General features: G+C 44.7%; 1 protein-coding gene across 1 annotated transcript in view; it reads left to right on the top strand.

Moving 5' to 3' along the window:
• Positions 1-15,971, top strand: part of tafa4b (TAFA chemokine like family member 4b) — a gene marked incomplete at both ends in the record, with an annotated part of 95,687 nt that overhangs the window by 56,995 nt on the left and 22,721 nt on the right. The window contains 2 exons of the mRNA XM_080727944.1: positions 1,083-1,207; positions 14,192-14,249. Coding sequence (XP_080584070.1) covers positions 1,083-1,207; positions 14,192-14,249 — 183 coding nt within the window. The remainder of the gene's footprint in view (positions 1-1,082; positions 1,208-14,191; positions 14,250-15,971) is intronic.

The following is a 15,971-nucleotide window of genomic DNA, read 5'->3' as shown; positions in this document are numbered from 1 at the left end:
GGCTGAGTGTTTGACATTGAAACGACTTCATTTTCACAATGCTTGCAGGATAGGCTTTTAAAGTATGACTGTTAAGAGGCGAGTAAAAAGGCCTCTCGGAGGCATTGCTTTGGGACGTCGATAATTCGACCGAATAGCAGCGAATGAACGTTGAAAAGAAGCAGAGGAAAGACAGTGGCGTTCAATCTCGTGTGAATACATGCACTGCATCTGTGTATTGATCGCATACCGCCGTCAATTCAAGTCAGAGGACTTTATTGGCATGAGAAATATATTGTACAGTATGTACAATTTAGAGGGAATAGAAATGACATGTTCTCAGAGCTGTTATATTGCAACTGAGGCAAATCTAACTTACAAATCCATAAGAATTGTGCATTTGCTGAATAGTTGGTCCAGGCACGTGCACATAGACATCAAAGGGGGCTTGAGCCCCTGCCCTTTTATCCGTCTGTAAAAAAGTGCCCTCTCCAGACCATGAATGCAGTTTTTACTGTGGTGAAAGAAATGCAAATGCCCCTCTTTCCATGCCATACCTGAAGGCAGCATTCAAGAGAATTGCCTTGTCCAAACTCTCCTGAACTTGAATGCAGCATCTTATGTTGAATGAATTGCCCTCTCTGTTTAGAAATCAAAGATCGAAAATAGACAACCTCCAAGCTCACAACGCGTCTGTGACGCGTTGTGAGCTTTTCTTTCCCTGTTTTGTTTCTAATTTTTCAAGGAGAATAGAGTGTATTTTTGCAGAAACTCGCAAATGACAAGAAACCACTCCATCCCCTTTTAAAAGCAGAATCCACCTTCATAGGTAGATTTAAACTTCAAAGTCAAAGAAGGTCATAAAAATAGCGAAAATAGCTGATCTACAAGCTCAATGTTCTGCCAATCCACTGGAAATCTACTGTCTTGCCAATGGCAGAATGTTTTGAAATGGCACATCTGTATGCTGCATCTTTTGACAAAAAAGAACACCTGGACCATCTTTTGGCAGACCAAATAAGTACTTTTAGAGCTTTTTTGGCTGAGATTCCCCTTTAAGTAGTGAACTATGTTCTCTTGTCTATTCCTGTGACTGCTTGCAGCCTCCATCGTGGCCCAGAAGTGGTGGTGTCAGATGCACCCGTGCATGGACGGTGAGGAGTGCAAGGTCCTCCCCGACCTGACCGGCTGGTCCTGCAGCACTGGCAACAAGGTCAAGACCACCAAGGTGAGAGGGCACTGCGTGTGTGTGTGTGTGTGTGTGTGTGTGTGTGTGTGTGTGTGTGTGTGTGTGTGTGTGTGTGTGTGTGTGTGTGTGTGTGTGTGTGTGTGTGTGTGTGTGTGCGTGCGTGCGTGCGTGCGTGCGTGCGTGCGTGCGTGCGTGCGTGCGTGCGTGCGTGCGTGCGTGCGTGCGTGCGTGCGTGCGTGCGTGCGTGCGTGCGTGTGCACATGTGCGTGCGCGTTAGGGCATTCACCAAATATTCGAACATTCGGATATCAAAGTCACTATTCGACGTTGTTCACTGAAGTCAAATATTCGCATGTTTTTTTTATTTTTATTGTTTTCTCTTTAAAAAATATATAGTTTATAAAGCTTGGCTAGATAGGAAGTCATAAGAATAAGTTGTTGAATTTGTTAATGCTCTATACCAGGGGTTCTCAAACCTTTTTAGGCCATGACCCCCAAAATAAACATATTTGAACTGGGGACCCCACCCTGACAAGCACTTGGAATTCTAGGTATTACATTTAATGTAACTCGGTTCCACAGATAAATATTGTGAAAATAGCAGATCTACATGCTCCACATGTGAGCATGTAGATCGGCTATTTTCACAATGTTTGCCTCTTGCTTACTTAATATTTGACAGTTTGGCCAGTCCTGTTGAATATTCGACTATTCGAATACTTTGAGGTCGAATAATTAGATTACTAAAAATCAGTTAGTGCGCGCACGTGCGTGCGCATGCGTGTGTGCATGCATACTAGGGCATTAACCAAAAAGTCGCCAAGTCGACTCAGTCGACTTCATTACACAACTCGACTCCCACCAGGGAAAGTCGAAGTTGAAAAAGAAAAGATCCTTTGTATTTTTTCTATCATTATTTTTGCTCCATGTGTGCTTGTATACAGAATTCAAACACTAGGATTGCTTATTGTCAAGAAGAGAATGATCCAACATTATATAGGAATTAGGATTATTATTATTCAGAGATGCTGGTTGCAGTGGAATTAACCCCGAGTTTCCCGAGTTTGTATTGTACCCTACCTGTGCCAACCCTGAGTTTCCCGAGTTTGTATATGTACCCTACCTGTGCCAACCCCGAGTTTCCCCGAGTTTGTATATGTACCCTACCTGTGCCAACCCCGAGTTTCCCCGAGTTTGTATATGTACCCTACCTGTGCCAACCCCGAGTTTCCCCGAGTTTGTATATGTACCCTACCTGTGCCAACCCCGAGTTTCCCCGAGTTTGTATATGTACCCTACCTGTGCCAACCCCGAGTTTCCCGAGTTTGGGCCGTTTCTTTTTCTTTTTTTTCAAAATCTTTTTTTTTTCAAAAATGTTTTTTGGACCTCAAAAAATGTATTAGGCATGATCGCGATCGTGAAATTGAATGTTTAACCCCCATACCAACCCCATCTTTCAAACATGGCAGCCATGTTTGAAGAAAACATAATGGCTGCTATCTCATGAATGCCTGAACGGATTTCCAAGCGGATTTTTTTGTTTGAAAGCTGTGAGCGTGCACACACGTGGTGCATGATCTAGGCATGGGTTGTGCATGATCCGTGCACTATGAATTACATGAAAGTCTATGGAGACCATGGCATCAGGGACCTTCAAAGAGATGTAATTGATTGCAACGAGAGAGATAACATCAAAACAAGAGCATTTCCTCTTGTATTTCCTGTGCCTTTCAATCTAGCCAATGACAATTAAGCTCTGTCTTTGATATACATGTAGAGCCATAGAGCCATTTCTAATTTGACGCAAGGCCGTCTGCAAATTGAACGTAACAACAAAGAACCCAACCCTATCAGCGTTCACATCAAAGACCCTCTTCACAAACACGGTGTCCAGAAAGAAAGAAAACGCAAAGAAAATAAATAAGTGTTCTCTGTTCTTTTGAACATGTTCCAGTTGGACCAACATTTGATGTTCTGAATTAACCTTGATCTCCAACTGAAATTATTCATGCCGTTTTTGTCCTCCCCCCCCCCCTCCAGTTTGTGTAAACAAACTTAATGAAGGTTGTTCTTGCTTTTTTTGATGGGGACACGGAAACAGAAGCTCACTTACCAAATGGCAGGAGGATATTCGTCTTTTTACGACGCCTACACACAAGCGAGTGGAGCACGAGAGCTTTACTTTTAAACATCAATGAAACTGCTTTGGAAAAACAAAGCAACTGTTCAACTCGCGAGGCCCCCGAGTGAAGCCTCGCTTTGTTCATGTGCTGTGAAAGACCAACAGGTGAGGAGGGAAAGAGCGTATGGTTGATTAAAAACGAACAAAGAAGCCGCTCTGGGAACCATGGTGCAACGCACAACCAAAACCGTGATTGCATGGCCGCGTGGCGGGCCATACAGTCTCGCAAACAAACATGCTATCTAATTGCCGCCGTTCAGACGTGATAAATGGATTCCGATGTAGGTCCTGCATGGTCTTTTGTACGCCATCAGAGTGTGAAAGTTAATTTGCGAGACTGACGGCACGGGCACACAAAAGAGAGAGAGAGAGAGAGAGAGAGAGAGAGAGAGAGAGAGAGAGAAAGAGAGAGAGAGAGCATGTAGTGCAGGGACGTCAATTGGGTATGGCAGGGGTATGCGGCTGCCATACCCTCCGTCCAGGGGGGAAAATAAAAGTTACTTTTAAATATAAATCCATGAATGTCTCTTTGTCTATCTGCGCTGGTTATTATGTTGTTAAATTACAGTAAAATAACTACAAATGCGAAATTTCACAACATGGTCACTTTAACAAGGTATTATAATTATATTCTCCACACTTGTATTCTCCTCATCTTGACAATATGGTATATTCCCAGGTTCCGCAGGTCAGCTGCACAGGTGCAATGCATTATTGTTAATTGTGGCACGTTTACTAACATGCCAAGTTTAGCTGCACTTGAAAAACCGTTCCAGGCTGCCATATCCAGCCCAAGAAACCATAGAAACACATAATACATAAAAATGTATTCTTAAAATAAATGTATCATACCTGTTGCTAAGGTATGGCAACATGACTGGTGTCGCGCGTGCAAGACACCAGTCATGTTGCCATACCTTAGCTTTTTCTGAACTGACGCCACTGATGTAGTGGGGAAGGAGCAGGTGCGGTTTACTTACAGGTGAGACGTAGAAAAAGAGAAACGGTTTGCGGGGCGGGAGAGTAATTGCTCCGAGAGATGGCATAACAGCAGAACATCTGTGGCGTTCATTAGAATGCATTATGGCCGGGGCCTTCCGCCGAGGCTCACAATTAAGAGTCGTAATTAAATTGGAGAGCGAGGATAAGACGGGAGGAAACAAGAGGCGCCGCCGGTGTAAAAAAAAAAGACCGGAATTAATGACCCAGGAGCAAAACAACAACACCGGGAGCCATAGGTGGAGTCATCCTGGCCCTGTAGCGCCTTGCTCTGCCTCGACCTCTTTCTCACAGTTTCTCTCTGTAGCTCTTCCCCTCTGTCTCTCTCTCTTTCTCTCTCCCATCCAGGGGTGTCGCACCAAATACTGGGCCCTGGGTACAAGGGTTCACTGCGGGCCCCCCATGAATGTTCTTCATAGGGGGAGGAGGGGGTTTAACCCATTTAGACTGGGAACACATTATTTTGTGCTTTAACTATTGAAAAATAGCAGATATACATGCTTGTAGATCTGCTGTTTTAGAAAAATCGTGAAAATTTGTGAATATTTCAAATCCTTCTAAGGTTTTTAGAAAAACATATGTTTCTATGTCAGTGGTGCTCCCAAATTCTTCATGTGAAGGACCCCCAAAATGATATGTATTTCGCAACGGACCCCCATCTCAAAATATTTAGTTCCAGGGAGCCCCCCAGAAGCAAAACTTGAGTTACAAATGTTCGCTTAAAAAACAACATAAAGATTTGCACACATTTTCACCACTTTTCAAAAGAAATAGCAGATCTACAAGCTTGTATATCTGCTATTTTTCAATAGCTAAAGTATATAAAACTAGACCAGGTCAACCTGGTTGTGCCAGACCCCCTGTCTGTCATCATCATTTATGACATCATGCCTTTTGTAGGCATGTCATCATCATGTCATCATCATATATACCCTTTATATAGAAAACCCGGACCGACAGACATTTGCTTATGTAGGCCCTACCCATTTCATGGGTCTGGCAATAATGAAGGCCCCTTCACCTTGGGCCCTGGTAACTCAGTCCCACTTTCAGTCCCCCCCCCCTTTGTGACGCCCCTGCTCCCATCCTGGTCTGTCTGGCTGATCAGCTGTTAGGGGAGCGAGGGGCCGATGGCTGACTGCATCACTGGACATTAATTGTGCATTTGCTTCGGCACCGGTGGGGCCGAGGAGCGGTTACTAGGAGACATGGTGGCAGATGTCACTGAAGATAGCTGCAGTGAAACGGTTCACTCCCGGGCAACCAGCCTCTCGCTCGCTCTCTTTGCAGGGGTGTCGCACGGTCTCGCACCAAATTCTGGGCCCTGGGTACAAGGATTCACTGCGGGCCCCCCAAGAATGTTCTTCATAGGGGGAGGAGGGGGTTTAACCCATTTAGACTGGGAACGCATTGTTACGCGTTATTTTGTGCTTTAACTATTGAAAAATAGCATATACGAGCACGATTTGCAGATCTACGAGCTCGCAGTGCGGCACCGAATTTTTTGTAATATTTCAAATCCTTTTATGTTTTTTTTAAAACGTAAGGACCCCCAAAATGATATGTATTTGGCCACGGACCCCGGTCTCAAAATATAGTTCCGAGCCCCCCCCCCCGTAGCAAAATTTTAGTTAAAAAAGTTAGCTTAAAAAATACATATATTCAATTTTGCACAGATTTTCATGACTTTTTAAAAATAGCAGATCTACAAGCTTGCAGCGCGGCACGAGTGCCGCGCTGTGAGCTTGTATATCTGCTATTTTTTAATGGTCAAAGCATAAAATAATTAAGGCCCCTCCCTCCGCCTTGGGCCCTGGTAACTCAGTCCCACTTTTTCCCCCCTTGTGACGCCCCTGTCTCTTTGTCCTCCATCCACCCTCCTTCGTCCGTCTTCAGTCTTCCTATCCATGACCTCCATTCCCTTCCTTCCACAGTCTCTTACTCAAGATGTCGATGTTGTGTCTTTGTGTTCGCCGTTCCCTCCTACACTGTGTGGGCGCATGTGTTGTTGACTGACCGCTATACTGGAAGGCTGTTCAGCGAGCAACAATAGAGTTTCTGTCTTTGTGCTTTGGGCCTTTAACTGTGGTTGTTTTTTTCTCCCCCTGCCGATTCATAGTTCGGGCTGTCGGGTCAAAAGTCATTATATTCTCATCACCGATGTTGATATACTGTGGGATGCTTGCGCGTAGCTAAACAATAACCCTGTATAACTTTAAGACCTCACGATAACGTCGAAAACACAGTAGAGATGTGCCGATTGACCGGTGAGTGATCGCGATCGGACGATAATGCCTCTACCGGCTTTGATCGGTCTCGGTTTTGCCTCTATCGGCTTTGCCGATCTACAAGCTAGATCAGCTATTTTCACAATATTTATCTGTGGGACTGAATGTAACCTCAGCTTCAACTCCTACAAGTTGAATTGGATACTAAACGACCTCAGCCTGCAATCTCCTAATGTTTATACTTAGTATACAATGTCAGATGCTGATTCCAGTTTATCGGTGATCGTATCGGCCACAAAAATCGCAATCGGAGCATCTCTAAACCACAGAAATGCTGCGCTTGAGTTTCAACAAGCAGAGCCAGAAGTGTAACCAACTCATTACAGTGTTTACATACAGTAGATCTGTTACAGTAGAAGTGTTAATTTCATTCAGAGAATGGAAATGATAAAGAGTTGATGCTCCAGATCTTCCCCCGCGTAGAACAGTGTAAAACATACACATCAAGTGTGAACGGGGCGTCAATTGGGTATGGCAGGGGCATTTATGAAAATAAAAGTTACTTTTAAATATAAATCCATGAATATCTCTTTGTCTATCCGTTCTGGTTATTATGTTGTTACATTACAGTAAACTAACTACAAATGCAAAATGGTCACTTTAACAAGGTATTATAATTAGGTCTATATTCTCCACACTTGTATTCTCCCCATCTTGACAGAATGGTATATTCCCAGGTTCCGCAGGTCAGCTGCACAGGTGCAATTCATTACTGTTAATTGTGGCACGCTTACTAACATGCCAAGTTTAGCTGCACTTGAACAACGTTCCAGGCTGCCCAAGAAACCGTAGAAACGGGGGGAAAATGTGTACAGTACTTCTTAAAATAAATGTATCATGCCTGTTGCTAAGGTATGGCAACATGACTGGTGTCTTGCACGCGCACGACACCAGTCATGTTGCCATACCTTAGCTTTTTCTGAACTGACGCCACTGAGTGTGAAGCGGGCCACGCCGTCACTGCAGGTATAATTACATGTTTCTGTGTCACTGGTTCACCCCTCTTCTCTTCCTTTCCTTTCTAGGTCACACGATAGCAAGAGAGTCGCTGAGCCAACGCTGGCAAACTGAAATTCACTGCACTGGGACTCCATGATGTGTGAAAGGAAACGGATGACACGCAACAACCCATTATCTCAACAGTTCAAGTCCAGGTATCAATGGAAAGGAAATCTGTCAGCCTGTCCATCCAAAGGCAACGGGATCAAATGCACTGAGAGGGACAAACTAATGCACTTGGATGGACGGAGACGAGCAGAAGGCATATCGCTGCCTCTTTAAGACCCATGGACCGTGACAACGATGGATGCCCAGGATGCATCTGGACAACGCACACACTTGCGCTCGCGCACACACATTCACACACACACACACACACACACACACACACACACACACACACACACACACACACACACACACACACACACACACACACACACACACACACACATGCATACACGCACACACGCGCAAAGACTACAATTACAGACTCCCCCAGAGCCAATAATGGATAGTGTGTATTGAGACAACTCCAGCAAATGGCCGGGTCTTTCAAATGTCATTTCAGCAGAAATCCTTTGCGGATGAGTGTGAGATTGGAAAAGTAAAAACTGTGTTCGCAGCGCTCTTGGACATGTGCCCAAACCTGTTATCAATCTGTAGCGCTTTGCTGCTGTGTTTGGGAATTACTGTCTTTTCACGATCTGGGGGAAAAATGAATGTGAACGATAGCGGGCACAATTTAGTAGCAAATGGGAAATTAGCGTTGAATTACTCTAGTGGGTCACGTCGACCATCACGGACCATTTTCCGAGAGTCATTTTGCAGTTCTAATTAGGATTGCAAAGCGTAGGATCATAACAACATATTAAAAATTCATGTAAGATATTTGCACTAGTTGAAACCATTTTGGGAATGTTTTTGTTTTTCTAGATACCTCTCGTCTTTCGCTGTGTGGACATCACATGAAATCCAAGGCGAGCAGGATATTTTGTAAGCTGTCTGCCTCTTGAAGTAGGAAATATATATTATCTTTGCCCCATTTAGTCCATGGGCCATACGAGATGTCGGTATCGGAAAGGTGGCAAAGGTTACCATGCATTTTTGAAAAGCTCTATATCTGTAGATTATATTGTGGTATGATAACCCACGCAACTAAATTGGTGTTATCAGCCACTAGAGTTGGTGTCCCATTAACTTTACATTACAGGGAAAAAAAGCAAAAAATGTATCTGCTTTAAGTAACATGAGGGGTCAAACTAGGGGTTTTTCATGATTCTAAATCCATTGCAAACATCTGTTTTGCATAAAAAACATTCATTGGGCTAAAACGGCCCCCACAAAAGTGTGAAAAGTGATGACTCATCACTTTTCATAACTAAACCATAGTCTTGTGGGGCTGTTTTTTAGTGTTTTTTTGTGCCAAACAGATGCTTGCAATGGATTCAGAATCATGAAAAAACCCAGCTAGTTTGACCCCTCATATGCTACTTAAAGAAGATTCTTTTTTTGCTTTTTTTTCCTGTAATGCTAAGGGACACCAACTCTAGCGGCTGATAACACCAACTTAGCTGTGTCTCAGAAAGGGTTATCATACATAGAGCTTTTCAAAAATGCATAATAGCCCTTTGCCACCTTTCCGATACCGACATCTCGTATGGCCCATGGACTACATTGTTCCTTTGTAGTTCTCGGTTAAGAACCGGCTCCCGGTGATAGAGCCATGCCTACATACTGCTTGGTACAGTCTGTGACCATGAAGCTAGCAAAGTGTGATCCCTCTCTGTCTGATTTCTCTGCCCACACATATTTCTAAGCTCAGCCTCGGAGGTTATATATCTTTGATCTATTATATTCTGTCTGTGACATCTCTTATGTTAACTGTTAAAAAAGAAGGCCCATAAAATGTTATGACACAGAGGACGCGTTGTGTTTTTTTTACGCTGTGATTCAACATCATTGTACACAGGGGTGTCACACCAAATTCTGGGCCCTGGGTACAAGGATTCACTGCGGGCCCCCCATGAATGTTCTTCATAGGGGGAGGGTGTTTAACCCCTTTAGACGCATTATTACGCATAATTTTTGCTTTAATTATTGAAAAACAGCAGATATACTGTACAAGTTCGCAGCGCAGCACCGAGTGCAGCGCTGCGAGCTTGTAGATCTGCTATTTTTGAAAAATCTAGATTTTTTTTGGTCAGTGGTGCTCAAACTTTCATGTGAAGGACCTCCAATATGATATGTATTTTGCCACGGACCCCCCATCTCAAAACATTTAGTTCCAGGGACCCTCCCAGAAGCAAAGTTTTAGTTACAAATGTTTGCTTAAAAAATACATGTATTCATAGATTTGCACACTTTTTCACGACTTTCCAAAAATAGCAGATCTACAAGCTCGCAGCGCGGCACTCGGAGCTTGTAGATATACTATTTTTCAGTAGCTAAAGTAATAATTAAGGCCCCTCCACCTTGGACCCTAGTAAATCAATCCCACTCCCCCCCCCCCCTTGTGACGCCCCTGATTGTACATGTTCAGGTAGATGTTGTTTTTTTGCTGTTGTTCTTTCTCACCCAGCGTTGCATTCTCTCCGCCGGTTCCGTTTCCGTCTGGAGAAAAGAAAGAAAAGTGGCAGTGTAAATACAAGGCGGAATTGCATACACAGAGGTCTCCCGTTACCTTAATTAGGTTCCTCTGAGCTCTCACGCTGCCAATTGATTGCTTCCAGAAACTCCTAGCGCATCGCTGAGAAATAGGGAAATAATTGCCACAGATAATGGCGGTTCAACCTTTTGCCAACATGTTTTTTTTCCCCCGACCCTCCCCCCCCACAGGGCTCGATCATTACGGCGCTGACAACAATGGAACAGTGGCCCCAAAAACGGCTTTGTATCTCTCAATTATCTCTGTCCATTCCCTCCTCTCTCTCTCTCTCTCTCTCTCTCTCTCAAACAATAGCATACAGTACTCTAGCTCAGTGGTGGATAAAAGTACCCAAATGTTTTACTCAAGTAAAAGTATCGATACTGCAATGTAGAAATACTCTGTTAGGGTGCCCTCGGACCAAAATACCTATGAGAGTGGAATCCGCGTTCCGCCAATGCATTTCAATGATAAGGGAGCGTTTTTTGCAGAAATCCTCTGCTGGCATGAAACCGCTTCACTCTCATTGAAATGCATTGGCGGAACGCGGATTCCACTCTCATAGGTAGGCTACTTTGGTGTGAGGGCACCCTTACAAGTAAAAGGTCCGGAATTCTAAATGTACTTGAGTAAAAGTATGAAAGCGTTGGCATCAAAATGTACTTAAAGTAACAAAAGTAAAAGTACAAAATGTTTGAAAATAGACAATCTACAAGCTCACAACGTGTCGCGATGCGACACATTGTGAGCTTGTAGATTGTCTATTTTCAAATAGCCACGGCTTAAAATAGTGCTAAAGTGGTTAATGTGTGTTGTATAATATTATAATGTATATCTGCAAAGTAACTAGTAACTAAAGTGTTCAAATAATTGTAGTGGAGTAAAAGTACAATATTTGGATCCGAGATGTAGTGGAGTAGAAGTAAAAGTATTGGAAATTGGAAATACTCAAGTAAAGTACAATTGTACTTAAGTACAGTACTTGAGGAAATGTACTTAGTTACTTTACACCACTGCTACTCTCCACTATCTGAACCACGCTGCAGCTCATTGCTCTCGTGCACTCATTTCTCTCTCTCTCTCTCTCTCTCACACACACACACACACACACACACACACACACACACACACACACACACACACACACACACACACTCACACCATACTGTACGTACTGTACAATACATACATCATCCCCGCCGCAAGTCTTTCTCCAACTGTCTCGGTCTGTCTCTCTGATACGCGAGTGTGTTGGGTCAGCGCGCCCGGGGGCCAGGCCCGTGGAGGCCCCCCCTCCTCCTCCCCCCTCCGCCCAGTGTCCACCCCCCCTACCCCCCCCACCCAACACACACACACACACACACACACACACGCAAACAGCGCTGCATCGTTGCTTCAGTCACGCTGCTTTGTGAGATATGATAAATCTACGGGAGCCCAGTTTGCTGCCTCCTCTCTCTGCTCGCTCCGGCGCCCGAGCTCTGAGCCGGAGGGAGCGGTATACGGGCAGGGGCGTCACAAGGGGGGGTAAAGTGGGACTGAGTTACTAGGGCCCAAGGTGGAGGGGCCTTCATTATTTTATACTTTAGCTATTGAAAAATAGCAGATATACAAGCTCACAGCGCGGCACCGAGTGCCGCGCTGCAAGCATGTAGATCTGCTGTTTTTGAAAAGTCGTGAAAATGTGTGCAAATCTTGGAATATAATGTATTTTTTAAGCAAACATTTGTAACTAAAATTTTGCTTCTGGGGGGGGGGGGTCCCTGGAACTAAATATTTTGAAATGGGGGTCCGTGGCCAAATACAATATAATTTTGGGGGTTCTTGACATGAAAAAGTTTGAGCACCACTGACATAGAAACATAGTTAAAAAAAAAAAAAAAAAAACTTGGAAGGATTTGAAATATTCAAATATTTTTCACTAAATGTACACGATTTTTCAAAAATAGCAGATCTACAAGCTCGCAGCGCGGCACTCGGTGCCGCGCTGTGAGCTTGTATATCTGCTATTTTTCAATAGTTAAAGCACAAAATGTGAGTGAATCCTTGTACCCAGGGCCCAGAATTTGGTGCGACACCCCTGCGCACGGGGGGGGACAGCGGGGGCTACCGGTGGCAGGCAGCTCCATTCTCTCATTACTGAGGAGGCCTGGATAGCACTGCGTGGCTTCTCCGGGGACCACTGACACGGAATATTTTTAGGCCCAGCACGGTGCAGTGGTGCCGCTGCTGCCGCAGTCAGGGCCACAGTCACACCGCACTGCCCCGTTATCCCACATAGCAACAATGGTCCACTTTTTTTTAAGATGGAAAGGATTTTGCGCGCGGGGGGGGAGCCGGCCGGTAAAGCCTGATTTTAGACTTCGTCATATGTGACGGCGTCGCGTCCCGGAAATATTATAGCCGAGTTCTCACAACGTGACGCGGACGGGTACTTATAGGGTGGAGAAAGTCACACTGACACATTTTGACTGTGCTGAATCTGAGTCTAAAACACTCCCAGGGATAAATTAACAATGAGGATTTTACTGGGCAACATTAGTCAAGATGTCTCACGGCACAGAGCGGCTGTGCACGTTTCCCTTTCTTCGCCCTGTCTTTCTCTCTTTTCCACCCCACCTAACCTGTCCCCCCCTCCCCCCAGAGGTTTGGAGTTCAGTAGATGCTCTTGTCGTCCTACATGGCTCTCTGCAGCAGAAATCAATATTTGAGGACAATTTGCCCAGTGCTGCTACCTCGTGGCCATGGTCTGATGCTGCAGCTTCCAACTCTGACTCAAGGCATGATAGCAAAGGTGCTTACATATAACAACACGTTCTCACCCCAAGGTGTCGGATGCCTGACTAAAGTCCCTCACTGCTTCAAGTGGGGGACGCCTCGGGTATGCCCAATGCGTCCGGCCCCGGACACATAGTCATGCAATTGCACCCTCTAGTGCAGGGGTTTTCAAAGTGGGTGACGGGGCACCCTGCGGTGCCGTGACGGCAGTCCAGGGGTGCCGCGAGATAATTTGATAATGTTTGGAATTTATTTGGACACTTGGAAAAATATTTAGTATCATTTTAAACTTGAAGTACAAAGTTGTTTTCAGTCAGTTTTAACCAAATCGGCTATTATCTCAACGTTTTCCTCGCAACATAATCACTATAATATTGTCACTGTCGGGCAGAAACCTCGCACCTCCAAGTTTCAAATGTGTACGTCTTTTGGTAAAGCAAAACCCTGCTTCATCATACAAGACTGTCACACAAAACTAGTGAAAACAGCAGATCTACAAGCACATCGCGAGGCGTTGTGTGCTTGTAGATCTGCTGTTTTCACTAGTTTAGTACATTTTATAGATGACAAAACGACATACAAGGTTTCCACCCGATAACGACGATATGCTATAAATATAAGGTGCTGGGAGTGAAAATTATAATGTGCCTCGGATTAAAAAAATATTTATGGGGGGGCCCTGAGACAAAAAGGTGTGGGAACCACTGCTGAAAAGTGATTCCCAGAGTGGGATTTGAAAACACTAGCTTGGGTTTCCCAGCCACCCGACGCTACTGCTCACGCCAAAGTAACCGCAATGGAGGCGTGCTGTCTCAGCCGACGATGAGCCCCGCGAGACACCGCCAAGCGAGCAGCAGCGGGCAAGTCGCCGTGGCGAGCGGTGCGAACGTCGCATGAGCCGACTCAGCGCCGCTACCGAGTAATGTGCTGTTATGGACAGAATAGTAAATATTAGTTCCCCAGTATCCACGTTGACAAAGATAACATAAAAAAGGGGGCTCAGTAAGTAGAGCAAGGTGACCACTATCACTAAGGTCTGGGTTCGCCTCCCACTCAGGGGAGATACATATTCGAGTCAACATGTGTTGGCGCATGCACACTAACTAACACTCTCCCTGCGCTACTACTAGAAAGCATCCCAGAGCGTTTCAGGCATGACGCCGAAAGCGAGTCCAAAGCGCGTCAAGGGTGAGACCCAGTGGGGGTGTGAACGGGTTGCACATAACTGAAGAAAATAAGCAACACAATAATTACAATAACGTATGAGAAAGAAAACTTTAGGGGAATCAATCATATTCAATAACAACCAGTAAGACGGCTATAGTGGCGAAAAGTGCCATCTGTCTTGGCCACATATGGATTCTGTTAGTGGGGTTCTCCTAACAGGGCATCATCTGGGATACAATCCCTTTTAAGCCCATATATGGAGATCTCTGCTCTGAGTATCTGACATCACTATCACAGTGATGTGTCAGGGGAACCACAGTGTCAGACGTTACCCATACGGCCAGATACGGACAAGCCGTGACGGTTCTGATAGTAAACTGCGACCTACGACTAATAGGCCCATATGTTTTAGTAGGTGATTTTTTAAAAGGACACTGATTTAACAAGCCTGAGGTTGCTCAAATCATCTGATCCTGGATAGGGGAAATCTCGCTCTTTCGACAACGTAAAACGGAGCGTCGGTGAAAATTATAATGTAGGGGTGCTTCGGATTAAAACAAATATTTATGGGGTGACCTGAGACAAAAAAGTTTGGGAACCCCTGCCATAGATGCTATTGCGGCAATATTAGAAGCATGTCTTTAAAAGGCCGCGAGGAGCTAAGCATGGAAGTTACAATGTATGACGCGCACGCACAAAGAACTCAGGTCCACTCCAATCCATGCGTTTGACCGTTTATTCTTACACACACGATAGTTACAACAGTCCCAGCAAACGTTAAACTACGTGGATGTTATTGTGTTAAAGTAGCGTTTTCAGCGGTCAACAGAAAATATCCTTTCCAAGCTCACCCCCTCTCCATCCAGATTCCCAACTATTCCTGAGCCCAGGTGAAAGCCATGTTAGTTATTAGTGTGGCAGCGCCCCAGCTCCGGTGCCCACGCCCACCACCTGCTAACAGTGTAGTGCCCAATCTGTCACTCAAATGTGCATACCTCCACATCAATAATAAAATCCAAAGAATCACATTATGGCGCCTACATTCCGGCCCCTAATTATGGGACTCAATAATTACAATATTAACATTATGTAGGAGACATCAAGAAAAACTATAAAACAGTCTTCTTTCTTCTTTAGGCCAAAAAATAAAAGTTAGCCTAATAAGTGATATTGTCCATCACTCAATGAGTCAAGTCAGGTAATAATCAAAGTCTTGTTGTATGTGACAATGTCTGTGTAAAGTCTATGAAGTTCAAAGGTCAGCTCAACTGCAGCCGTCACGGGTCTTCTGCCTCCAGTATAGACAGCCGGTGAAGATTGGGTCTTTGTCTTGATCCGTCCTCTTCTTTCCGGAGTAGTTTGCAAACTCCTTCCAGTAAGCCATGAGTTGTGCTGTGGATGTGGCTAGTCCTGTTCATGTGTTCTCCCTTTTGAAGAATGGTGTTGAAGTCATCAGGAATCCTCTTCCTCTGATAGAAGTGGATAAATTCCATCTCAGCTCTTTTGAGTTCCTCCTCAGAATGTGAATCACTGACAGGTAGTTCCTTGGTAGTCTGCAAATTTGTCTTTATTTCCTGTTGTTCCTTATCCAATCCAGATTGAGCAAGAGTCACACTCAATTGCTTCCACTTCTGATTGAGACACAGTAGCTGGTGATTGATCAAATGGGCTACTACATCCCTTTCCTCTTCAGCCTGCACATTACCCAGACTCGTCTTGACCTCAAAATTAAAAAAAAATCTA

Source organism: Nannobrachium achirus, assembly GCF_963921795.1.
Source record: "Nannobrachium achirus genome assembly, chromosome: 6".
Lineage (NCBI taxonomy): Eukaryota > Metazoa > Chordata > Actinopteri > Myctophiformes > Myctophidae > Nannobrachium > Nannobrachium achirus.
The sequence above is the reverse complement of the archived record's forward strand: the minus strand, read 5'-3'. Positions and strand labels throughout refer to the sequence as shown.